The sequence below is a fragment of the Macaca fascicularis genome, chromosome 15 (genome assembly GCF_037993035.2).
Source record: "Macaca fascicularis isolate 582-1 chromosome 15, T2T-MFA8v1.1".
NCBI classification, from domain to species: Eukaryota; Metazoa; Chordata; class Mammalia; order Primates; family Cercopithecidae; genus Macaca; species Macaca fascicularis.
Genome location: NC_088389.1, coordinates 17,315,068 through 17,341,378, shown reverse-complemented (window position 1 = coordinate 17,341,378; position 26,311 = coordinate 17,315,068). Strand labels below are relative to the sequence as shown.

General features: G+C 57.2%; 1 protein-coding gene across 2 annotated transcripts in view; it reads left to right on the top strand.

Moving 5' to 3' along the window:
- LMX1B (LIM homeobox transcription factor 1 beta) overlaps nucleotides 1-21,573 on the top strand; it is an 86,755-nt gene extending 65,182 nt beyond the window's left edge. The window contains exons 3-8 of one of the 2 annotated variants that reach the window (XM_005582201.5): nucleotides 11,878-12,110; nucleotides 13,988-14,169; nucleotides 14,370-14,447; nucleotides 14,594-14,660; nucleotides 16,787-16,930; nucleotides 17,243-21,573. In XM_005582201.5, the coding sequence (XP_005582258.2) occupies nucleotides 11,878-12,110; nucleotides 13,988-14,169; nucleotides 14,370-14,447; nucleotides 14,594-14,660; nucleotides 16,787-16,930; nucleotides 17,243-17,400 (862 nt within the window). In that variant the 3' untranslated portion in view covers nucleotides 17,401-21,573. Of the gene's footprint in view, nucleotides 1-11,877; nucleotides 12,111-13,987; nucleotides 14,170-14,369; nucleotides 14,448-14,593; nucleotides 14,661-16,786; nucleotides 16,952-17,242 lie in introns of both variants that reach the window. The other variant, XM_045373817.3, reaches the window with a different exon arrangement.
- The last annotated feature ends 4,738 nt before the right edge of the window (nucleotides 21,574-26,311 follow it).

Sequence of the window (26,311 nt, the reverse complement as noted above, 5' to 3'; positions counted from 1 at the left end):
CAGTCTCAAAAAAAAAAAAAAAAAAAAAAAAAAAAAGACAAATCATATAGCGAAAGTTTCTGCCCTTTCAGGAGGAACTGAGTCACTAGTTGGGGTTTGGCACCGAGCAAGTAGCTAAGTATTTGTTGGACGGATGGAGGCATGGATGTTTGTATGGGTAGCTGGTGGAGAGGGTGGATGGATGGAGGATTGGTAATAGATGGGTGGGGGATGGGTAATAGATAGGTGGGGGATGGATGGGTAAGTGGAAGGATAGATGCATGCACACGTGGATATTTGTATGGGTGGATAGATGGTTGAGGGGGTGGGTGGATGGGGGACAGGTGGATAGATGGGTAGGTGGATGGACGGATGAGTGGATGCATGGGTGGATGGATACATGGATGGATGAGTGAATAAATGGATGATTTGATGAGAACAAGAGAGATACGACCTGTCCTCCTAAGCCCAACATACAAGGTGTCCAGCCTGATCTTTTTTTCTCGCCCACACTCCAACCTGACCCACTGTCTCCCAACCTGATCCACTATCTTCCTAACCCTGAAAATGGCCTCCATTTCCTTCATGCCATTGCTGCTTTTCAACTTCCCCCTCCCAGAATGGGCTCTCTGCTTTTCCACCTCTACACAGAGCCTGACTCTGGCCTCAGACACACACATTCCCATCCCAGCCCCAACACTTCCCCCTCTGGAATCCTCTGAACTCTTTGAAGTCTCCAGAAAGTCCTTCCTGCCACACCACTCTGCCCTCCACAGGCTGAGTTTGCATGTCTTCAGACTGCTGTGGATCTCCCACCCCTTCCTGGGCACCTGGCTCTGGGCCTGGCCTATTCTGGCCATGCAGGGCCCTGGAGAGAAATCTAAAGGCGTCTGCCTCCCATGGCCCAGGGTTTCTCACCTTCCACGTGCATTGTCAGCCCTCTGGACTGTGGGTGCCATCATCACCCTATAACCGTGGTGCCCCCAGCCCAGGCCAGAGGCCCAGCAGCTCCGTGCTGATGAGGCAAGTGTGGAGTTGTTTTGGGAGGTGGCCAGGGCAGATGAGGTTAAAGCAGGAAAGGGCTTCAAGGACAGGGAGGTCCAGGAAACCAAGCACAGAGACTGGGAGGATGAGCAGGAGCTGGGAGACCCAATGTGCCAGGCTCAAACCCCAGCTCAGACACTAAGCAGCTGTGTACCCTCTTCAACACCTTCTTCTCTAGCAAAGAGAGGAATGATGCCTGTCTCGCAGGGGTCTTATAGAGGAGGAGCCCATGGGCAAATAAAGCCCAGAGCCTGCTATGTGGGAAACAGTCAGTACATTATAGTAAGCAATAATAACGATAATAATGAATGTTGGATTTGGTAACCAGGAGCTGGTGACCTCAGTGAGAATGGGGGAAGGTACCTGGGATTAGCTCAAATGGTTTGATGAGCAGGTGGGAAGAGAAGGTTCCTACTGCAGACCAGGAGAGGGCCTGGCTCATAGTAGGTGCTGGGTATATGTTAGATAAGTGGGTGAATCACCAAATCATCAAATGTATTGAATTCACTAGTGAAGGGGCAGAAAGAAGGGGGAAGAGGGTAAACCCAAAGGTCATGAAATAGTACAGGTAAAGCCCTTTGCACAGTGCCTGGCGCATCATAACTCGCAACCTCCCTGATGCCCGGTTGGCCCAGGACTTCCTGTGACTCTTCTAGCCTGGACTAGAGTCCCAAGTTCAGCCAGAAAGGATGCAGGGAAGGATGGTCAGAGGGATGTGGTGCTCCACCTCCTACCTGCACCTGACCTGTCTGTCACCAGGGAAGGTCTGGTCCCCACAGAAGCCTCAATATCCCCATCACCCATCAGAAGTCAGAACCCCAAAGGTGGGAAACCAGTGGTCAGGTGCCAAGCCACATGGACACGGCTGCCCACCCTGTAGCAGTGTGTCTGTGTGATGTGTATCTCTGGATGTGTCTCCATCCTAGCAGCCCCCACACAGCATCTCCAGCCTGCACCTCTCCCCGAACTCCAGCCTCACACAAGTAGCTGCCCCTGGACCTATCCACATGGCTGCCTAGAGGGCAGCTCAGACTTAACACATCCAGGGCTGCTCTCCCTGTTCTTCCCCTGTTTCCCCACAGACACCATGTCCTTTAGTGGCAACTCCGTCATTCCAGGTGCTCAGACCGGGAGATCTTGGACTCATCCCCAATGCCATCCTTTCTCTTGCTTCCTCTCGGGCCCCTGTCTGCCTTTGCAAGGCTTCCCCCGCCCTCCTGGCTCTGAGCCGACACCTTCACTGTACTAACTTCCCAAAGCCACTCCCTGCTCCTCCCTCTAACCCGGTGCCCCCCTACAGGTGCCTAAGGAACCTGGTTAAAATGCCAATCAGGGCCGGGTGCAGTGGCTCACACCTGTAATCCCAACACTTTGGGAGGCTGAGGTGGGTGGAACATTTGAGGTTGGGAGTTCCTAACCAGCCTGGCCAACATAGTGAAATTTCTCGGCTAATACAAAAATTAGCCGAGTGTGGTGGTGCATGCCTGTAATCCCAGCTACTTGGGAGGCTAAGGTAGGAGAATCGCTTGAACCCAGGAGGCAGAGGTTGCAGTGAGCCAAGATCACGCCACTGCACTCTGACCTGGACCACAGAGCGAGACTGTCTCAAAAAATAAATAAATAAAAACTTTAAAAAATAAAACACCAATCAGATCACAGCCCCCCCCCCACAACCTTCCCAGGGTCCCTATCTCATGTGATCTGTCCCCTTTGCCCCCCAGCTCTACCTGCACTTTGTCCCCTGTCACTCATCTGCTCCAGCCACACCCCAGATATTTGGTCCCCAGGGCCCTTCTTATTTATTTATTTTTCATTTATTTATTTATTTTAATTTTTGATAGAGATGGACTTCGGCCATGTTGCCCAGGCTGGTCTCAAACTCCTGGGCTCAAGCAATCTACAAGCCTCGTCCTGCCAAAGTGCTGGGATTACAGGGGTCAGCCACGGAGCCCGGCCTCCCCAGGGCATTTGCACTGACTGCTCCCTCTGCAAGGAACCACCTCCCCTGATATCGTAGATACCATCCCTCAGGTGCCTGCTGGAATGTGTGTCTCATTCATGACTGTCCCTTCTAAACCTGCAGCCCCATCTCTCTTCCCTGTCTCACTCTTCTTTGCCTTGTAGTCACCATTCGTCATACTCTATATGAAATGGATTTATCTACGTGTTAAAATAGATCAGTGTTACTGTCCTCCCGCCTATGAGAATGTCCTCCACCGATAAGAAGGAACTGGGGGTGGGGGCATTGGGAGGGGCTGTCTCTCTGCTAGCTGCTCTAGCCCCGCCTCCAGACAGCGCTGACCCACATATAGCAGGCGCTAAAGAAATATTTGTGGGGCCCGGTGCGGTGGCTCACGCCTGTAATCCCAACGCTTTGAGAGCCCGAGGCGGGTGGGGGGATCACGAGGTCAGGAGATCAAGACCAGCCTGGCCAACATGGTGAAACCCTGTCTCTACTAAAAATACAAATATTAGCCGGGCGCGGTGGCTCGTGCCTGTAGTCCCAGCTACTGGGGAGGGTGAGGTAGGAGAATCGCTTGAACCCAGGAGGCAGAGGTTGCAGTGAGCCGAGATCGCGCCACTGCACTCCAGCCTGGGTGACAGAGCGAGACTCTATCTCAAAAAAGAAAAAAAAAAAAAAAAAGACAAAAGACAAAAAGAAAAAGAAAAGAAAAATATTTGTGGAATCGCCAAATGTGCATGTGGGCCTCCCTGGCCAGGCTGGCCCGGGATGGCTCCCCGGGCTCCCGGCTGTGCCCGTCCCTCCCTGTCCCTGGCCCGTGACCTCCAGCCCCGGCTGGGGGCTCCCGACAGCGCCCCTGGCGCGGATCAAAGGGCCGAGGGGCCGGCGGCCCCGCACAGCTGCGTCTGCGCCCGGGCCGCAGGAAGCGCCGGGGCAGCCCTCGCTGCAGGCCCGGCCCCGACGCGGCGAGGAGGCCTGGGGAGGCCGGGAGGCTGGGAGAGGCCCCGCGAGGCCCGCAGAGCGCGCCCGCCTCGCCTCGCATTCCAGCCGCGTGATTGACGCGCGTACCGGGGCCCCAGCCCGCGGCTCCCGCCGCCGCCCGCCCGGCCCGCGGCCGCCGCATCAAAGCAGATGTTTGCAGCTGGTTTGAGTTGGATCCCCATCAACAGGCCCTTTTTTGTCTCAAAATAAAAAACAGCTACGCCCGGAATGATAAGGACGCGGCAGGCACGTGGGGGAGATGTCAGCGAGTCCGGCAGGGAGGAGGCCAGGCGGCTCCCTCTCCAAGTGACAGGCTGACTCTAGCAGCAGCAGCGGCGACCTCCGGAGTGTCTAGGGTCCTGTCCCCTAGCTCCTGTGAACTGCAGCTCATCCTTCAGCCGGCATCATCAGAGCCCAGTCCCGCCCACAGTCATAACCTCAGCCACCACACTGAGTGCTTACTGTCCGACATGCTCTACAGCCATGCCGTCCTGGGCACCTCGCCACCAGCCTAGGAAGGAGGTGTGACACAGGGACGTCAACACATTATGATGATTACCCGTAAGGTGGGAATTGGGATCGCCAGCTTTCAAATGGGAAAAACCAGGTCAGAGAGCAGGGGTGGCTTGTCCAAGTCAGCCAGCCAGGAAGTGGCAGAGCCTGGATTCAAACCCGTTCCTTCTGCTCCAGAACCAGGTTCTTAAGTATGTGTCATGTCACCTCTGCTTGCCCAGCATGCCCCAGGACCCCATCCAAGCATGTGTTCTACAGGATGAGATTCCATCTAACTCCATGCCCCAAGTGTCTTCCACGCGTCCAGCCCAGAGTCAGCCTCCACGGGTGTTTGCTGGGTGAATGTGAGAGGGTGTAGCCGGTGGGAACAGAAGGGCTGCAGTTGCAGGACCAAACCTCATGGTCCCCATGGAGGGAGGAGGGTGTTCCCAGCAGTGGTTGCTGCAGGGGCCATGGGTCTTGGGCATGGAGCGGCCCTAAAGGAAATCAGCCTGGAATCTGCCTAGTCCCCAGTGCCGCGCATACCCATAAAGGGACAGACAGACAGACAGACAGGGAGAGCAGAAACCCAACAGTGCAATTACGGGGCTTCAGACAAAAATGGGAGGTGGGGAAGAGAAAGTTCCAGAGACTTAGATTGGGGAGGAGAAGACAGCACACACCTATTGAGATCCTTCCTGTGCCAGACGCTGGGCCAAGCCTTCCCACGTGGGTTAAAATCACCAGATTCTCAATTACCCAGGGAGGGACAGGTCAAACCCCCATTTGACAGAACAAGAATCTGAGGCTTGGAGAAGGGATGTGAATCACCCAGGGCTGTGCAGCTGGCGATGGAGGTGTGGGAGCCACTGAAGATGGAGTGGGGGCTGACAGAGCTCTTGAGTGAGCAGGGGAAGGAAGGCACACAGGACAGAGGGTCTGATTGGCCCCCCTTGAATCAGATGTCCAGGCCTGATCCAATCACTTCCGGTCATAAGAATCAGTACAAACATGGTACCCCCGGGGTCTTTCCCTTGGTACAGGGGATGAGGGTGCTTTGGGGGTTGGGGACTCCCAGCCTTGCAGGAAGCATGCGTGGAACTCCACTGATACAAATTTAACAAACTGGACCCAAGTTGTATCCTTGTAAAGGGGCTGGGGGCGGGAGGGCGAGTTCACTTACCTTGTTACACGGTGGCAGTTTCAGACCCTTAGGAGCAGAATGCCTGGCGTTTTCTTGTGCTACCTGGCTGCCCATTTCATTTCACACAAGGTTGTTCCTTCATTTGACAAACACTAACCACCTCCTCCATGCCAGTAAATTAGACCCAGTGTCTGATTTCTAGGTTGCTCGGGACATCAGACGCACAAATAACTAGAGAGAGGCTGGGATTCTGGGTATCAGGGAAGGCTTCACAGAGGAGGTGACACTTGAATTGGGTCTTCAAGGATGAAGAGGAGTTTAGCAAGAAGCAAAGGAAGGGGGCAGAGAAGCCAGGCCTTGGAAGCAGATGGAATTTTAAGCACTAAGGAGGCAAGAAGGGACTTGCTATGTTCAGAGAGCGGTTCAGAAGCCTGGCAGCGAGAGCCGGGTGTCACGGGGTGGGTGGGGCCTCGAGTGCCACAGCGAGGTCTTTGGGCTTATCCTGACATTTTGGGGTGCTCTTGGACATTCAGAAATGAAGAGGGTTTGTAATCTAATTTAACTTGATGAGGAGGCAAGACCAAACCTTGGGTGTCTCTCTCCTAACCTTCTGGTTTACCTCTGAAGTGGGAGGTAGCAGTGTCCTGGACAAAGGCTGGGAGTTGCCCCTAGGCTGTGGCAGAGGGGCTGGACGGGGTTGCCTTGAGGGCTGGGAGAGGCCCGCTGAGAGTACAGAGACCTGAGTGGAGCGTGAAGTGTGAATTGTTCTGAGAACCCAAGGAAGAGCCACATAAACTGTAAAGGGCAGTGATGGGGTATGGGAATGGCACCCTCAGAGGAGGGTAGGAGATCTTGACTCAGCAAGGGTGGCAAGCAGGAAGTCCGGGAAGTCCTGGAGAGTTGATAACAGTGATCATGATTGCCGTTTATTGAGCCCATCTCCTGTGTCCAGCCTTGTAAAGCAGTCTCTGTCATCATCTCCACTGGACAGTTAGGGACAGAGGCTCAAGAGAAGGGACTTGTGCAAGATTCCAGTGCCAGGAAGTGATAGAGCTGGGATTCCAAGCCCAGTGCATGCTGTCTGGACCCTAAGATCTGGGCATGAAGACCTGCTTGGAGAAGCTGGAGTGCTCCCAGAACATTAGGAAAACCAATGTTATTGGAGGTGAAAGAATCAGCCATACTCTGTGTGTCTCTGCAGTTGTCAGTGATTTAAGTCGAGACCATCCTGGTTAACACGGTGAAAACCCGTCTCTATTAAAAAATACAAAAAATTAGCCGGGCGTGGTGGCGGGCGCCTGTAGTCCCAGCTACTCAGGAGGTTGAGGCAGGAGAATGGCATGAACCCGGGAGGCGGAGCTTGCAGTGAGCCGAGATTGCACCACTGCACTCCAGCCTGGGCGACAGAGTGAGACTCTGCCTCAAAAAAAAAAAAAAAAAAAAAAGAGAAATTAATCAGATTTGTAATCCATGTTCAAATGCTCCTGAAAAAATTGGTTTTCAGAGTTTTGTTTATTAGCCTTATAAGTTTAATAAATTGAGCATTAAACAAATAAACCCATAAAAACTCAGAGGATATGGAGCTATCTTCTCACAGCCTGGACTCTTCAAAGGAGGGACATCCCTGAAAATGGAATTTCTTACTCCATAATATCAGATGACACCACGGAGGGGAAAAATGTGTTTGGAGGTGGGGGAGATGTGTATGGCCAGCCCCACCTTCTGGAGGCTGGGCTCGTGCTAAGTAATAAGAACTTGGGGTGAATCGGGCCCCAAGTCTCAGGAACAAACAGACACGGGCATGGTAGCCAGGGCCCAGGATAAGGGCGGCTTATGAGCAAAGGCACACGGAGATTCACAGATCAGGAAGGGAGTATCTGGAGTATCTGGAGTATCTGGTGATGCTGCTGTGTGACCTTGAAGGAGTGACCCGGCCTCTGCACCTTTCTGTGCCCATCTGTAAAATGGGAATGGAAACAGCATCCTCCTTTGAGGGTTCTGTGAGGATTGAATGAGGTGATGCAGGTAGCTGATAACTGAGCATTATTAGTCCTCAATAATGTTCTGAGACTGATAATGGAGCCAGGAGTGCTCTGTCCAGATCAGGCCAAACAAGCTAGAAGGACTGGCCAGAACCCGGGGTGGTGAGAAGGAGGCACAGTGGGGCCCTGTAAACCCAGTCAGTGTCAGGGAGGCTGCCTCCAGGAATTATGGAGACCCTAGCAAAGGTGAGCAACAACGGCGTTTTGGGCACACACCGAACAAAAGAAACATGGAGTACCTTCTTCATGCCAGCGTGGTGCCGAGGGCTTTAAATACATCCAGCCCCTGCCAAAACCCCATGGTCGGGATGATCATTCCCATTTTTTTTTAATTTTTTAAATTTTTTTAATTTTTTGAGACGGAGTCCCTCCTGTCACCCAGGCTGGAGTGCAGTGGCACAATCTCGGCTCACTGCAACCTCCACCTCCCGGGTTCAAGTGATTCTTCTGCCTCAACCTCCTGAGTAGCTGGAATTACAGGTGTGCGCCACCACGCCCGGCTGATTTTTGTATTTTTAGTAGAGACGGGGTTTCACCTGTTGGCCAGGCTGGTCTTTTTTTTTTTTTTTTTTTTGAGACGGTGTCTTTCTCGGTCACCCAGGCTGGAGTGCGGTGGCGCGATCTCGGCTCACTGCAAGCTCCGCCTCCCAGGTTCACGCCATTATCCTGCCTCAGCCTCCCGAATAGCTGGGACTACAGGTACCTGCCACTACGCCCGGCTAATTTTTTTGTATTTTTAGTAGAGATGGGGTTTCACCGTGTTAACCAGGATGGTCTCGATCTCCTGACCTCGTGATCCACCCATCTCGGCCTCCCAAAGTGCTGGGATTACAGGCGTGAGCCACTGCACCCAGCCCAGGCTGGTCTTGAACTCCTAAACTTAAGTGATCTGCCCACCTCAGCCTCCCAAAGTGCTGGGATTACAGGCGTGAGCCACCGTGCCGGCCTGATCATTCCCATTTTATAGATGAAGAATTTGAGGCTCAGAGAGGTCAAATGCCTTGCCTAAAGCCGCACAGTGAGGAAGTTATGGAGATTGTGCCCGCCATAGCCGCTGCTTTACACTGACAACTCGCTACATGCTGAGATGCAGGCAATGTTGTCCAGCCCATTGTACAGATGAGTGAGCTGAGACTCGAGAAGACAAATTACTTGCCCGGTCACCAGCTAGCAAGTGATGGGACACGGCATGGAACTCAAGTCCCTGTGATTCCAGTGCCACCTGTCTGTGGCTGGGCCTGCTTCTCAGTGGCTGGCTCCATAGTCCTCCGTGGTGGGAGGCACGAAGAGAGGGGGAATGGGGACGCACAGAGAAGAGGGGACCCCGCTGGTATCCCCAACCTCTCCCACACACGCCATTAGTCGCTCTCACCCCAGCACAGTAGACAAAGGCAGCCCCATAATTGGGAGTGAGTATTTCATGCATCCCCCCCGATGTTTTATTGGGTGGAGAGATGCTTGGAGACCAAACGGATGGCGCACGCTGTTTATAAAGTGCGTGCAGTTTGTTTTATTTCCCGAGTTTTTGCAATCTAGATAACAGATGATGCCCTGAGTGGCTGGCGCTGCCTCCGTAATGGCGGCACCGAGCCTTTGGAGAAGTATTAATAATAGATTGTGTTGATGAGTTTGGAGAAAGTAGCAATCGACCCCCTGCTGCCAAGGCATTAGCGGCTGTTCGAAACACAGCCAGCATTGTGGCTTTGACTGCAAATGCAGGTCACCCGCCCTGCTGCCTTCTCCCCAGCCTGAGAAGGTCTCCTCTCCAGGAGTCACCCAAGGTGTGCTGACCCTGGCCTGGGACCCTGAGACCCTGGCCCTGCCATGCTAGCAGCGACATGGCCAGTGTCTGTTCACTCAGAGGCCACAGAGGTCAGGCTGCAGATCTTAGTGTGGCCACTAGGTCAGGTGGAGTGTAGGGAGGGGACAGAGGGGCAGTGGGGGTTGGGGGAGGACCACCCTCCATGTCAGAACACCAGGTTCTACAAACCCAGGCTCCTTCCTCAGCCCCTCAGTAGAGCTGGACAGCCAGCCAGATTCCTAGGGCCTCTGCCTCAAGCTATCACTGACAGTTGGGTAGGTTGTGCCCTGAACAAGGGGATTCAGCCAGAGGGCCAAATTAAAGCCAGAATCCAGCCCACATTCCCCTTGCAGAGCCATGCCCTGCAGGCTGGTGGGGTCCAGCATGCCCAGAGCAGAGCCTGGCCTCAGCCTCAGCTCACCCCAGGCCCTTACTCACCTACTCTAAACACTCATGGAGGCCCCCGCTTGAGGATCAGATGGGACCAGGTCCTGTCTCACGGAACCCCAGTAAAGTTGGTAGAGTTGGGCACCAGCAGGGACATGCATTGTCATTCTGCTATGATACCCGTGCACTGAGTTACATGCTCAGCATCCTCGAATCCTGACAACAGCCTTCAGGAAGGGCTTGACATCTCCATTTTACAGGAGTAAACTGAGGCTGGGGGAAGCTCAGGGGAGCATAGAGAAGGCCACCTCCCCCAGACTGGGGCATCAGAGAAGGTTTCCCAGAGGAGGTGGCATTGGAGTTGGGCATTGCGGGATGAGTAGGAGCCTGCTGGGTAGAATAGAGGTGGGTGGCAGGGGTCACTGGGGGTGCCCCCTGCTGAGTGCTCTGGCCAGTGCCCAGGCAGCATGCAGAGCTCAAAGCGGCCCTACCCACTTCACTCCACCAGCTCGCCGTGGGCGGTTCTGATGGCAGCCCCGGGAAGGGAGGCAGGCGAGTGCCTCCCATTTATGGCCATTTCTGTTCCAGAACCGATTAGTAGAGAATTGCAGCTGTAATCTGTGCCCGTGATGGCGGGCCATAAAGAGAGATGGGATGTGCACAGCGCTCCCAAGGTGGCGCCCGCAGACGTGGCCCGGGGACGCCGGGAATGAAAAATGGTTTTAATTCCCTCCCAGCAGCAATAATTTGATTCTTCATAAATTTTTCCATCAAAGTGTTGTTGAGCTGAGTTCCCACAGAGCAGGACACGTGACAGGGTGGAGGAGTGTCGGGAGGAGCGGTCAGCAGACACAGCAGAGGAGGGGCCGTGCTGCCTAGCCCCTCCCGCTAGTGCTGGCCAGGGCCCAGAGACCCCCTCCGGCCCCCGCCGCCCTCATTTGTCTGCAGAGATGATGGGAGATGGGACCACGTTGTCATACGGGAGCTGGATTAGGCCCAGCCTGGGAGTTGCCTCCAGCATTTACCCATGTGACTCTGAGCAAGTGACTCTGCCTCTTAGCACCTCAATTTCCTCATCTCTAAAATGGGACTAATGTTCATTCTCTTCTTGTAGGGTTGTTGCAAGGATTAAATGCATCTCTGCACATAAGATGCTTAGAGTAGGGCTGGCACTGTGTACGTGCTCAGTGAATATCTGTTTGTGATGGAGATGCATAAGCTGAGACAGAGGGATGGGAAGGTGTTAGCCAAGCCAAAGGACAGAGAAAGATGTGTTGAAAGGCTGCCATGATGGGGCTCTGGAGAAACTGCAGGCTGTTCTTTGGGGCTGCAGCCTGGGGAAGCAGAGGGTAGAGAGGGAAGAGGCAAGATCATGAAGGGCCTTGAGTGCCAGCCTCAGGAGCTCAGATGGTCTCCTAAGGGCACTAGGGAGCCATGGAAGAGTCTGGAGCAGGGAAGCAGCTTGATCCGATTTGTATTTTAGAAAGATCCCCCGGCTCCTGTGTGTATGACGACCCCTGTGTGGGCTGTGGTTTGAAGGATTGAAGAGGCCAGGAGCCCAGAGAGGGGACCAGGCAATTGCTCAGGCAGGAGAGGAGGGGCCCAGGCTGGGCAGTGGGTTGGGCAGGGAATTGCTTGGATGTGTTGGTGAGGGAGGATCAGAGGAGAGGGAGACCAGGGAGCTGAGGAAGAGAGGATCCTTTCCAGACAGGGGCTGACCTGGCCCCCAGGGAAAGTTTGGGTGGAGCCTGCACACTGCCCTCTAGTGGCCACCATGTCTCTGAGCTGGAAGGGCCCTGAGCTGCCATGCCCGGGACAGGTGACTCTAGGCAGGATGCCAACGCCCACCCCAGGGCCTCTGGGGGCCTGTGGGCAGAATAGGGCTGCAGGGCCCTTCTGCTGTCTGGCCCGGTGCCCAAGGAAGGCCTCTCCCTCCCACCTGGGCCTGAGGGTCAGGGCGGCAAGAGGGAGAGGCCCTCGAGGGGAGTGGCCTCTGGGAGGGACTTGTGAGCGCAGCCAACACACCCGCTTTGTGCATCCGCAGGCTCTTCGCGGCCAAGTGCAGCGGCTGCATGGAGAAGATCGCCCCTACCGAGTTTGTGATGCGAGCGCTGGAGTGCGTGTACCACCTGGGCTGCTTCTGCTGCTGCGTGTGTGAGCGGCAGCTACGCAAGGGCGACGAGTTCGTGCTCAAGGAGGGCCAGCTACTGTGCAAGGGTGACTACGAGAAGGAGAAGGACCTGCTCAGCTCTGTGAGCCCCGACGAGTCCGACTCCGGTGAGGCCTGGCCTGAGCTGGGGGCAGGCCTCGGGGACGGGGCTCACAGGGGTGTCCTGGAGGGGAGTCCCGGCTGGAGAAGCTACCTCCTCCTTCCAGGACTTGAGCTGCATACAGACGGCGCATGCATATCCAGATGCACATGCGCACCGATGTGTCCACCTGCGTGCACATGACACGAACGTGCATGCCCCCGGGTTCACTGCCCCGAGACCTACACATCCATACACATAAACACATGTGTGATCACGTGTACACATCACACATAAAATGCACGCCCGAATACCCCTACCCTGAGCCTGGATACATGTACATATATGTGGAGATATGTGTTCACCTATCTGGGAATGCAAAAGCCACACCCAGGTACACACACACAAGTATACACACTTAAGCATACACACACATACACACATGACACAGCACACTTGTGCACTGAACACCGATCCACGTGGCTGCACATACATGTTTGTCCACATGCTCACATGTACTGTGGATTGTGCTTGTGTGCACACACACCTCTTGTTCTCTGGCCCACCCCCCTTGCCGTCTCTGCTTTGATGCCCCCCCTCCAACCCGCAGCCCAGCTCCACAGGGATCTTCACCAGCACCCGGTCCACAAGCTGGGGATGCCTGAGAGGCAGGGATCTGATGTGCTCTCCCTTGTGCCCTCCCCTCCTCAGCCCCCTGGAGCCTTCAGTGGGAAGCAAACAGCCCCGAGCCAGCCTCTGTTTCCCAGCCGAGAGGAGGGGACTGGGTCCTCTCTGCTAGAGGAGAAGACCCCATTTCCCAGGGTGAAGGACCCTCCCTACTGTGCTCTAGCCCCCAAAAGGACAAGGCCAGTTTGAAGCCCTCCTGGCAGACAGGGCGAGCCCAACCAGGAGTGAGCCTTAAGGAGGGAAAGGCCAGGAGGTGGCTTCGGCCCTTGTTCCTGGGAGCAGTGGGGAAGGACTGGAACAGGAGGCATGGAGAGGAGGTGTCCCGGTCTGCCAGGCCCCATGGGTAACCTGGAGCCCTCTGGCAACAGGATCTGCCACATGGGAAGGGATTTCCATGGCCAGGGCCTGCGTGGAGGCAGTGAGCCCAGCACCATCTGTCCCTACCCATCCCTGGGCAGGGCACCGCTGCAGCCAGCCCCATGGCTCCTGAGGAAGAGCAGAGGCTGGCCAGGCCCAGCAGAGGGGGTCTCAGTGGGAGCAGATCACCCTCCTCACGCTCCAAGGAGAACAGGACTGAAGAAAGGAGACCAGCCTGGGTGGGGGCAGTGGGAGGCCCAGTGGTGGCTGGGGAGGCTTGGCCATCCATCTGGGGCTGCTGGCATTTCTGAGACCCAAACCTGGGGCAGGGAAGTGCCCTGTGTGTGTGGTGGGTGTGGCTGTAGCGCTGGTCCAAGTGCATATGCTTCCGCACGCTGTGTGTGTCTGTCCAGATGCGTGCAGGCCTGTACGTTCCTGCCTGTGAGCCTCGGCCCGTATGTGTGAATACGCCTGTGAGTTGCATGCGCAAGGCCTTTGTGGGCCCATGTGCATGTGCCAGCGGGTGAGTGTGCATCGTGAGTGTGTGCGTGCATACACTGTGGTCACTAGCACTCTTGTGTGAATATCTGCGGCGCATGTCTTTGCTTGCACACTTTCGTGTGTATCCACACAGCCATGTGCATAACCATGTGTACTCGCAGGGTAGAGCAGGGCCCAGGCGAGGCAGGGCCTGTGGGCCGGGGGAGGGAAGGAGACCTTATCCTGGGGGCACTGGGGAGCCATGGCAGGTATCAACAGAGGAGACAGGCTCCTGTTGAGCAGCAGGTTGCCTAAGGGGACAAGGCTGAGGCCCAGGCTGCCCCCACCCCTTCCTCACAGGCCGGGTTGTGTCCCCCACAGTGAAGAGCGAGGATGAAGATGGGGACATGAAGCCGGCCAAGGGGCAGGGCAGCCAGAGCAAGGGCAGCGGGGATGACGGGAAGGACCCGCGGAGGCCCAAGCGACCCCGGACCATCCTCACCACGCAGCAGCGAAGAGCCTTCAAGGCCTCCTTCGAGGTCTCGTCCAAGCCTTGCCGAAAGGTGAGGGGCGGCCGGGGGGCAGGGCTGAGGCTGGTGCCCGCACACCCACTGCCTTTCTGGAGACCACCCCCTGCTCCTGCTGGGGGCAGGGACATCCCTCCATCCTCCATCCCCTGCACATCCCATCATCCCCCTAAACCCGCCATCTCCCAGCTGCTGCCCCTGGATGGCCTGACCTGATCCCCCTCTCTCTGGGCCAGGTCCGAGAGACGCTGGCAGCTGAGACGGGCCTCAGTGTGCGTGTGGTCCAGGTCTGGTTTCAGAACCAAAGAGCAAAGGTAAGAGGCCACGCCCTCCACCCGCCCTGGCCCCGGGTAGGGTGGGAGTAGAGGGGGCAGCCAGAAGACTGTGGTCCAGGGGGCGTAGGGCTGGCTGTGCCTGGAGGCGAGGGGCAGCACCGGCCTGAACCGCGCTATCCCTGCAGATGAAGAAGCTGGCGCGACGGCACCAGCAGCAGCAGGAGCAGCAGAACTCCCAGCGGCTGGGCCAGGGTGAGCCAGGGCCGGGACTGGGGCTGGGCCTGGGCCCGGGTGAGCTGGGGCAGGGGCTGGGGCTGGGTGAGCCTGGGCCAGGGCTAGGGACAAAGGGGCCTGGCATGTTTCTTTTAACAAAACTTCTGAAAAGCCTTCCACCAAGGCCATCAGATCCCAGGGGACTTCTGCGAGATACAGAGAAATAGAGAAGCCATGGGGACTAGGGGACCCAGGGAGGAGAGATGGCAGAGTGGCGGCCTGGAGGGTTGGCAGAATTTCTGCAGTCAAAACAGCAACGGTCTCCTCACACTCACTGCGCGCAGACACGGGTCTCGGCCTTCAGCACACCCCATCTCGCCCTGTCCTCGCAGATCACTGCAAGGAAGGGTATCTCCATGTCCCATTTCACAGATGAGGAAACTGAGGGACTGCCTGGGATCCCTCAGCCAGTAAGGCACAAAGTTGGACCTCAGCCCCAAGCCTGGAGCTCAAAGCCTGTACCTTTAACAGGATGGCACTACCCCCCTGCTGGAATTCTGCAGACAAAGCTTGTCAGGGCGTGAGGGGCCTGCTGAGTTGGGAGGGACCAGTTTCAGGGGCATGAGTCAGGCCCCCTCATCACTGGGCTTTACCAAAAACCGTGTTTCCATATCAGAATCTTGAGCCAGGGTTGGTCTCCTGGGCCTTCAAGGCCATGAGGGAGGAGCAGGGAGCTCCCTGGGGCTGCTGAAGTGGCCGGGAGACAGCTGCCTGCGCCCTGGTGAGAGGGAGGCTTCTGGGCAGGTGCCAGGGCACCAATGGGCAGATACCCGGGCACTGGGGGCCAGGCTGGACTGGGCTTCTAAGGACACAGCCTTAGCGCCTGCGTCTTCCTCGCTTCCCCCTCTGCCCGTCCTGGGGCTGCAGTCACTGCCTCTGGTCTCCCAGCCAGGTCCTGGACTGTGTCTCACCCCTCAGTGTTCCCAGCTACTTCCTGGACACAGCCTCCCTGAGAAGGTCCCACAGTCCCCCCAGCTCATCCCAGCCCATGCCGTACCCTCCATCCTGCCCACATGCATATGGCATGCCCGGCTCCTCCCCACCCTTCTCTGCAAATGGCACCACCATCCGCCCTGTCGAGCCAGGAACCAGGAGTCACCTCTGACCTTTCTCATCCCATGCTGCTGAACCGCTGAGGTGCCCAGTTGGGGAGTGAAGTCTTCTCATGTCTCTCGCACCCTCCTAGGAGCTGTCTCTTCTACAGCCACCTTGACAGAGATCCCACCCTTCCTCTGACTTCCTCCCCCACTGGCCCCAGCCTGGATCTCCTCCTCCAGCCTTTCTCACCCTTGTCTACCAAACCCTCTCGCGGCTCCCAGTGGTCTCGGGGACCCCCACCCAGCTCGGCGCCCCAGGGCTCCCCCGCGTGCTGCACCCTCACTTACCCGGCAGTCTGTCTCGTCCATGCGTTTGCCGCCCCTCAGCCTGGCTTGCCTCCCCTGCTCCGGCCTGTCGAGCCCCTGCGATCTCAGCTCACTGCAAGCTCCGCCTCCCGGGTTCACGCCATTCTCCTGCCTCAGCGGCCCGAGTAGCTGGGACCACAGGCGCCCGCCACCGCGCCCGGCTAGTTTTTTGTATTTTTTAGTAGAGATGGGGTTTCACCATGTTAGCCAGGATGGTCTCCATCTCCCGACCTCGTGATCCGCCCGTCTCGGCCTCCCAAAGTGCTGGGATTACAGGCTTGAGCCACCGCGCCCGGCCGTAAAGTCACATCGGCGTGAGGGCCCTTTCCTCCAGGAAGTCTTCCCAGGGCCTCTTTGGCCTGGGTCTGGGACCTTGGTGCTCCCAGATGCAGGGCAGAATCACTATTGCCTGTGTGTGGTCTGCCTCCTCCCTGGATCCCCTGGAGGGGCGAAGTGGTGGGAGGAAGGAAGAGCGGGGAGGGGAGGCCTCTGGCTTTTGGTAAACTGTGTCTGGAGGAGGAGCTGGAATGTGCACCTGGGGAAGGGGATGGGGAGTCAGTGTCCGGACAGCTTCAGCCAGAGTGGGGTGCCTGGGCAGTCAGAAGGGGGTCAGACTGGGGAGGCTGCGGTGAAGCCGGGCCATGGGGTGTAGCTGGGAGGGCGTGGGCCAGGCCAGTGGGTGAAGGCTCACTGTGCCCCCAGAGGTCCTGTCCAGCCGCATGGAGGGCATGATGGCCTCCTACACGCCGCTGGCCCCACCGCAGCAGCAGATCGTGGCCATGGAGCAGAGCCCCTACGGTAGCAGCGACCCTTTCCAGCAGGGCCTCACGCCGCCCCAAATGCCAGGTGACCACATGAACCCCTATGGTAAGCCGCCCTACCTCCACCCGCCCACCCCAGCACAGCCCCTGCCCTCTGCCAGGCCAGGCAGACCTGGGGACATAACAGCCACCTGCTGCCCCAGGGCTCAGGCAGCATGGCCAGCACAGCCCTCCTGTCTCCTGCTGACAGGAAGGGCCCCGGCCCCTCTTGGCCTGCACTAGCCAGCAGGCCTTCCTATCTCTCCCTGGCCTCCAGTCACACAGTCTACAGGGCAAACAGGGCCCCCAGGAGCCCCAGCCTGCACCCCGGTCCTGACACCCCTTCTGCCCCCCACAGGGAACGACTCCATCTTCCACGACATCGACAGCGATACCTCCTTAACCAGCCTCAGCGACTGCTTCCTCGGCTCCTCAGACGTGGGCTCCCTGCAGGCCCGCGTGGGGAACCCCATCGACCGGCTCTACTCCATGCAGAGTTCCTACTTCGCCTCCTGAGGGCCAGCTGGGCGCACGGACGCTTGGGCAGGGGCCTGGGGGGGACCGCCAGCCTGGCCACCCCCGCCCTGCTCTCCGCACAGACTACAGACAGCCATACGGTGCCCTCCCCTCGGCCGGCAGGGCCTGACCACTGCCCGTTGGGTACAGCCAGATCGGTAGATGGGCACAGCCTGGGCAGGGGCTGTGTCCTGCCCCCAGAGACCTTGTCATCCCCAGGGACCCAGAGCTCTCGACGGCCACTCGCCTCCCAGCCCCACCTTGGCCTCCATCACCTCCTCCCCATCTCTTTTTTGGGAAGCTTAAATTCTCTCTATTTTTTTAAATGTCCTCTCTGTGTCCATGGCCCTCCATGCAAGCCCCAGGACAATGGCGTCATGAGGCAGTGACCTGAGAAGCGTGTGTACCTGTGCCCCAGCAAGGGCAGGGGTGGCCTCTGCGGGCAGGCCCACTGCCTGGTACCGCACCCCCCCAGCCTGAATCTGGAGCAGCAGTGGGGAGGGGCCTGAGGGGGAGGCACTGTCCGGGGGCGGGCTCGGGGCCTGAGCCTAGGCAGGCACAAAGGGAGAGAGCCACGTGCAGACACATGCAAACTCACAGACAAACCCAGGAAAACACACACACAGCTGTGTGGGGACACCAGAAGGGACAGGGATGCTCAGCGGGTCTGCCTTGCCTTGTCAGAAAGGGATAAGGAGGCCAGATAGGGGCAGGGGACCCCCCCACTTAGTAAGAGCGATTGGAGAGGGAGGAAGGGGAGAGGAAGAGGTGAGCTTGAAGCACTGGACCCAGTTGTATCCCAGCCTGGGTCCAGATGGGGGGCAGGGAGGGCAGCCCCAGGCCCCGCCAACTCTAGAGGCAGATGGACCCCCCAGAACCAGGTAGCATCAGGCCAGACAGCAGAGCCTCCATGTGGTCAGGGACTTCAAAAGCACTTGCTGGGCACCCCATCTGCAATGTGGTCCTCTCCCCTGCCACTGCTGCCTCCCCTTACATACCTACAGGGACAAGGAGCTCACTAGGTCAACAAGCCCAAGGCAGCTGTGCCGTCCTGCATCCCAGAGCCGGGCTTCCCTGGCTCTCCCTCTTAATACTGTCCCCCTGCGGGCCTCTAGCTGTCCCTCTAAAGATGTGGAGCAGGTATCACTTCACCTTCTCACTGATGTCAGCCGGCCAGAAGTGAGCAGGCACATCACCTCTCCTGCTGTGGCACCCTGCCTCTGTTAATGTGACCCAAAACACAATGATTTGGCCACATGACCTTAAGAGATTCCCACTGCCCTGCTGTAACTAAATCCCCGGGCCCCACACACAAGGGACAGCTAAGCCACATCTCTTCTCTGTGTATATGCAGGATGGGGGCACTTACTGTTTAGACTGAGGGAGGCACTGTGACCTCCTTCCTCTTCCATTCCCTCTTACTCGATTGATTCCAGCCTGTGGAATTGCTCTGCACCCTGATTCTGTGACCACTGCTCTGCTCTCTCCCAGCACATCTGCCCAGTGAGGAGTTGGCACTGGGTGTCTCGCCTGAGGTGTGTGGACCACGGTGGCCTCTGCCTATTTGACATTGGCCCATTCATCCACCCTCTTTGGGGGACACATTCCAATTGCATTTCCTGCCCCCTTCCTCCAGGGCGATTGCAGAAGATGGTGTCAGGCGCCCTGCTGGAAGCCAGGTGCACTAGGTCCAACCCCAGCCCGCTCAACTCTAACCCTGTCCGAGCAAGGAGGCTGGGCTGCTGGGACCTGACTGGTGAGCCCACCCTGTCCCCCGGTGACCACTGTGTCCCCTTGTTCAGGTGCTCACAACTCTGCCTTTAACTCTGAAGTCAAGCCCTAGGCCACCACCCTAAAGTCTGCCTGGTCCAACCTTTGAGCAAGTAAGGATGATGAATGTCCCTTTCCACTTTTGGGGCCCTCTGCCTGGATCTGTGGAATCCTCCAAGCTCAATCTGTTCTGTGGTTTTGCTCCCCCGTTTGCTGGGGAACTCAGTCCCCCCAGAGTGTCCTGGGCCAACCTCCTCGCCTGACATGAGGCCTCGTGCCACCCATCGGGCCCCAGTAGCCAGCTGGCCCTTCTATAGCTCTTACAAACAAGCTTCTCCAAGGACCCCAGATGATGTCCTGGACTTCTGCTGCCTCAGCCCCCCAGGGTCCGTGCCACCATGGGTCCCTGGACAGCAGCTGCGCTGGCTTCTGGGGAGACACCCCTCTTTCTCCCTTTGCACATGCACCATCTGAATCGTGCCAGGGACATTCTGGGCAGATGCAGGGGCAGACACCCTACCCCTACAGAGGACCCGGCCCTTCTCTCTCAGACCCGATAAGTTGGAAGGGAAATCAGAAGCGGTCATCTCATCCGCCCCTTATTTTATAGCTGGAAACCCTGAGGCAAGAGAGGGAAAGAGGCCTGTCCAAGGTCCAGGTTATTGACAGAGCTGAGCTGAGAACAGGGACGTTGTGCCCCATTGTCCCCTGTGGTTTGTGAATGACCCAGGTCAGGGGGTCACAAATTGTTCTTAGTAAACTTGCCAGCCGCTGGGGTCACATCTTCCCATTCCGGGGCCTCACAAGCCCCCAAATCCAGTCAGGACCCCATGCCAGGAGCTGGTCTAGGGACAGCACACTTGTGACCCACAGACAAAGCCAGAAGGGACCTCAGAGAGCTCCTCGTGCTGCAGGCACCCTGTCAGCGGTGGCTCGGAGCCCTTTGTGCTGTGCCTTGCTGCCCACAGGCTCCCAGACACCAGCGCCCACCCCGCCCAGCCCCAGACTGTGTGTGGCACACAGATGAGCAAGTTGCATGGCCTGCCCTTGGGGGGTCTCTCCTAGAAGGAAAGCCAGACTGTCCGGCCCAGCCAGAGTCCAGACATGGCAGGGACCCATTTCTCAGAGAAGGGAGGCAATGTGTTCAGGGCCACCCAGCGGAAGCCTGCAGGGCCAGGCAGCCTTCTCCCACTTCATGGGAGCAGCTGCAGCCTCGGCTGGGAGCTGGGCAGGGAGTAGCCAGGACCACCCCTCGCCCCTGCCATGACATGGAACCTTCATCACTAAGGGGGCTGGGGTGGGAAGAGGGAGATAACTGTGTGGTCTCCAGAGCAAAAAAGAATGAGAGGTGGGCGGGTGGGGGGGGGGTCTTGGCAAAAGGCCAAGTTCCACTTCCCTGCTGGGGAAGTCAAGCCGCAGAAAGGAAAGAATCACCCTAGGTGACACAGGGCAGAGGAGGGACAACAAGCCGGGCTCATGGCCCCAGCCAGAGCCTCATCCGCCTCCTCTATGAAGCCTCCCAGGTACTCTGCTATCTTGGGAAACGCACAGGGAGGTCACCCAGAGACACTGCTCACAAGGGTCAGACCAAGGTACCAGCACAGCCTGGAAAGAGCCTGGAGAGGGGGTTGGTGCACGTGGCTGGGCATCTTTGGAGGCTTCCTGAGGGTGGGTGAATGTGGGAAGGCCCTGGCACTGCATCAGATGAGCAGGGCCTGACAGAGACAAGCCTCTTCTCCTTTGGGAAACCCTGCAGCCTCCTAGCAAGAGGCTGCCTCTCCACCGCCCCCATCTGAATGCCCTTTTCGTGTCGCATGCAGGGAGCCTCGGGAAGGAGGATTGCCTGATGCCTGCCTGGCTCCATCCTTGAGCTCTGGGCACCACCTAGGGTGAGGGAGAGCCTGCAGCTCTAGGGCTAAGTCTGCCCTGTGGGGAAAGGGCTCCACGCTCGTACGCACGCGCTCGCACACACACACTCACACCTGGATGCACGCGGAGGCTCACAGACCCACACGCGGGCACATGTGGCCTGGGGACTGGGGGAGCAGGAAAGACCACTCCGACATTTGGCCCTTGGAAGGCGCCATTGCCAATGAGCCTCTTTGCTAGATCCCCCGACCCCACCTGGGGGTCTCATGGGAGCCCAGCCCAGCCAGGTGTGGGGATGGGCCACCGGCATTCCTGTTTTCCTTGTACAGACAGACTCTCACTGCCCACCCGCCATCCCCAAACACATTTTATTTAATAACTTGTCATTGTTAAATTATTTATTAGCGTTTACCACACCGCCACCCCCACCCTGCCCTCCACTCTCACCTTCCACCTCTTCCCACAACAGCAGAAATGGAAACAACAAAAAGATGAGACATCAGTATATTTGTAAATAAACCAACCTGTACACGCCTGTGGTGCTTCTCCTTGGTGGGCAGGGCCTGGGTGGAAGAAGGGGCTGGCCTGGGCCTGGGCCGGTCCTGCATGCGACATTAGCAGATTTGTTGACGGCCACCAGGGACAGCAGGTCAGGAGGTGGGAGGCCTTGAGGTCCCTGTTCTTGCCCAACCCTCCCGTGATTCTCTTCTCTTCCACTCTTGTCTCATCCCAACCGTGAGTCATCTCCAACCTTAAAAGAAATGCATTCGCCCCATCTCCATTTCACTTACCCCATTCTCCAACACTTCATTCATTCAATCAACCAGTGTTTATGAAGGCCCCTTAAGTGCCAGCCACCAAGCTGAGAACTGGGGATTGGCTATCCCTGCTTCAAGGAGATCAACAGTGTGATGTGAGTTCACTTGAGGTACAAAGAAACCCTGTTACTCAGGTACCCAACCTCGTCTGGCGGGTGGAGAATCATGGAAAGCTTCCTGGAAGAAGCTACATATTAAGCTGAGATCTGAAGTTACCTGGCACTGGGGGGACTGGGAGTGAGAAGGGGTGTCTGAGAACATTCCAGGCTTGTCCAAAACCTCAGAGGCAGGCAAAATCTTGTGAATCTCCTAAACTGCAAGAACAACAAAGTTTGAGGGCAGGGCCAGACCATTCAGGGCCTTGCTGCTAAGTAGAGAACAGATCCGATTAGAGCAGGGTGACTGGATAGAAGCTGGGAGGTCAGTTGGGTCACCAGGTGAGAGGTGATGATGGCTTTGACTAGCGTGGCAACAGTGGGGAGAAAAGAGAGGGCAGATTCCAGAGATATTGGTGAGGGAGGAGTCCAGGCGACATCTAGGTCCCTGGATCACAGAGATGGGGGCACAGGAGGCACAGGGAGTGGGGAGATGTGTGGTCTGGGCATGTGAGCTGGGGGTCCCCCAGGCATCCAAGTGGAGACATCCTGGGCCAGGGCTGGGCCTCAAAGTGACCGGACAGGATGCTGAGCACCCAGGTCTTCAACCAGGTGGCTGGCCACTGAGGCATGAGATGGATGAGCTCCCCAGAGGAGTAAGGCATGGGAGAAGGAAGAAGCTGAAGCCAAACCCTGAGGAATCGTGAGGACTTGGGATGGGATGTGGCTGTGGGGTCTCCAGAGATGGTGGCAGGGATGGGGAGTGTGGGGGTGATGGCAGAGACTCGAGGGGATTTGGTTTTCAAGGTGCGTTCCTTGAAATTCTCAGGGTGTGTGTGCATGTGTGGACGTGTGTGTGTCTATGGAATAGCTCTGTGGACCGGTTTGCCTGGATATGTCCTGCATGAAGCTGGAGGTCTGCAGGTGACAGGCCATCGTGCATGGCTGTGTCTCCTGGCGAGGCCACGTGTCTTTGCACCTGAAGACACGCGTCCCTGGTGTGGCGGTCTGCTGGTGGGGATGTTTGCATCCCACACGGGGCGTCATTGCCTATCTTTGCATGTTTGCATCTGAGAGGCCTCTGGGCCTCCTGTCCACAGACCTGACGCCCCAGTGTTCTCTCCCTTCCACCAGCCCTCTGGTTGCTCCCCGGCTTCTTCTCCCCACACCTGTGGCGCAGACCACCCAAAGGCCATCTCTTATCCCTCTGGATGCCCGTGGGAACCAGTGACCCCTAGGGGCAGGCCCTGCCCTGAACCCTCTTCTGGGCTCGCCATTCACAGCCCGCCCTGGGCGGTTCCAGCTGCCTCCAGAGTCTAATGACGTGGAGGACCTCTGGTTCATGTCCTCATCTATACCCCGACAACCCCAAGAGGCAGGTCCCCCTGTTTCCGAGAAAACTGAGGCTCGGAAGGTGAAAGCGACCAGCCCAGTGCAGCAAACCTAGCAAGGGACAGCAGAACCAGGGTTCGAACCCAGGTGCAGCTGCAAACCCATGGCCTGACCACCATCCCAGCTGCCTCCCCAAGGCCAGACTCTGTGGCCCCGTGATCCGGTCCTCCAGGTCAGGCCCAGGGCCCCGGGAACAAGGAAACTCCTACCTTCAGAGTGCTTCACTGAGGCTCAGAGAAATCAAGTCGCTCAGCCCAGACTGCACAGTACAAAGGCAGGATTAATGAGGCTTCCTGTCCAAGCCACAGGCCGGGCCCATGTGAGGAGCCCTCTAAGCTCCACCCTCGCCCATAATGGGCTGACAGCTCTCTTGCCTATAGCAACCATTTAAAATCCTGTCACTGAAAAATGTGGAGTGAGGGGTGAAGGGGAGGAGCTGTGCTAATCCGTCTCTCCCTTGTCACCTGCCTGTCTTCTTCCCCTAGCCCAGAAGGTAAAGGCATGGATTGGTAGAGAAAATGTATGCTGAGTCCCGGGGAATAAGCGGTCACCCTCTGAACCCCCTTTCTGGGAGCAGATTTTTAATTTTGACTCTGTCACCCAGGCTGGAGTGAGGTGGTACAATCATAGCTCACTCTAAACTTCAGACTCCTGGGCTCAAGCAATCCTCCAACTCAAGCCTCCTGAGTAGCTGGAGCTACAGGCACACATCACCATGCCCAGTTAATTTTTTAAGTTTTTCTGTGGACATGAAGTCTATGTTGCCTTCGCTGGTCCTGAACTCCTTGTCTCAAGCAACTTTCTTGCCTTGGCTTCCCAAAGCACTAGGATTATAGGAGAGAGCCACTGTGCCCATCCCAGGGGCCAATGTTAAACAGGACGGACACTAGTGGAATGCCTGCCCCTGCCAGCCTCAGACTTTGGCCCACTGGCCCTCACAACTCAGAACAGCTCCTAGCCCATTGTACAGATAAGAAAACTGAGGCTTGGAGAGTAACTTGTTCCGGAATGATTCCTCCCAGGAATTTGGGGTTGGAGGTTTAGGCCATGGATCCTGTGGAGTTGAGAAAGGAGAGATCCCAGGCAAGGAACATGACTCTGAGGTACCCTACAAAACTTATCTTCAATGACTCTGAGAGCCCCCAGTCCTGCCTCTGGAACCCCTCACTGCTGCCAGCCCCTGTCACGCATCCCAGACTGGAGAAGGTGAGGTATGTGCAGCAGCTGTACAGATTGACAATCAGCCTGGACAGATGGGCATGCGGGGAACAGTCAGGAGGAGGGCTACCGCATAGGGCCATGCAATCCCTAGCGCCATGTGAGTGGCACCCCGGATACAGGCAGTGCAGTGGCAGGTCAATGCCTGGCCTGCAGGGTGGTCAGCTGGTGGAGAGGCAGAGCGTTGGGAGAAGGCTACTGGTTCCTCTTGCTTCCTCATCAGCAGGGAAGGGAGCACTTGGGAAGCACTCTCACGCACCTGACACTGATTGAGCCTCCTGTGTCCTGCCTCACTGACACCTTGCAGCCCTGGGGGCAAATTATGTCCATTTGGAAGACGAGGACACTGCCCTCCAACCCCCATTCCTCCAGGATTCCCTGTCCTCCAACTGCCGCTGGTCTGCCCCAGAAGCCCTCTTTGGCATGAGTGTCCCCTGACTCTATGCCAGGCAGACTTGGACCCCAGGCATTGATGGACACAGGGACTCTGTTCATGGCTTTGACTTCAGAGCAACCCCTGCAGCCTAACAGGAGAAGGGAGACCTGCCCTGGGCTGCTTCTCACTTTGCCCTTCAGCCCTGGCTTGGCAGACCCTCCCCAGACCCAGCCCACCTGGGCGGAGCCTAAGAAGGAGTTAGGAGAAAGACTTACAGGGACTCAACGAGTGACAGGCTGATGGCTGTGCTTGGGAAAGCAGAGAAAGCCTCCTAAAGGAGGGACGTTCGGGCTGAGCCTGCAAAGATGAGTCAGCATGCGTGGGGTGAGAGGAGGCGGGCAGGTGGAGCACAGGCTCAGAGGCGGGAGCTGCAGGAGTCTGGGGCAGCAGGGCACAGGCAACTTGTATTCAGAGTCTGAAGGCTGGAGGTGGCAGAAGGTGAGAGCCCCCGCACTACCACACTGGGCATGCCAGGGTCAGTCAGGTCCTTGGTAGCAAGAGACACTTAACACGTCACATCCTGTTCTTTGATTTAGCAGGGAATAAAAGGAGCACACTACGAGGTACTGGAAATACAAAGGAGTGTGTGTATTCTCAAACATGGCCTAAAGAGGAATGACAAAAACCTCTTTACCCACTTCCCAAAGAAAATGTACATTCTTAATTCCTTAGAGTCCTGGGTGTTCCCCCACCGTGGTGTCAAGAGCCTTCATTCCTTCACTGGGAAAACTGATCCCAGTAGCTCAGCCATAGCACAGAAAGCCCAGAATCCCGTGGGAACGGGCCCAGGGGCAAGCGGCCCCTGGTGCATCTTCCCTCTGCATCGAACGTACAGGTGGCTTGCTGTGGGGAGCATTCCGCTTTCACTCCTCGCCCCCAACCCCCGTCCCCGTATCAAATCTTGGGGCGCTTTGCTGTTAAATCCCCAGAACAGACCCGAAGAGCGTTTGAATTTCGCTACAAACCTGCAGTCACCCGTCAGGCCACGAGGTGGCGATCGGGAGTCACTCAGGTGTAGCCCACGTGGCCGGCGGAGCGCTGAGGGGCGGCGGGGACTGCGGAGGGCTCCTAATCGTGGCCAAAGAAGGCGGGAGCGAGGACGCCGCCTCCGCGGAGGCTTCTGTGAGCCTTGCACTGCGTGGGTGCTGCTCACCGAGGACGCCGTGGATTCCTCACGCAACCCTGAGTGGATGGAAGTGCGCATTCCCATTTCACAGGACAGGAGAGCGGGCGCAGAGATGTTAGGGAGCCTGCCCGAGGCCACACAGCTGGGAAGCGGCAGGCTGGGGTCTGAACCCGGGCTGGGGCAGTGC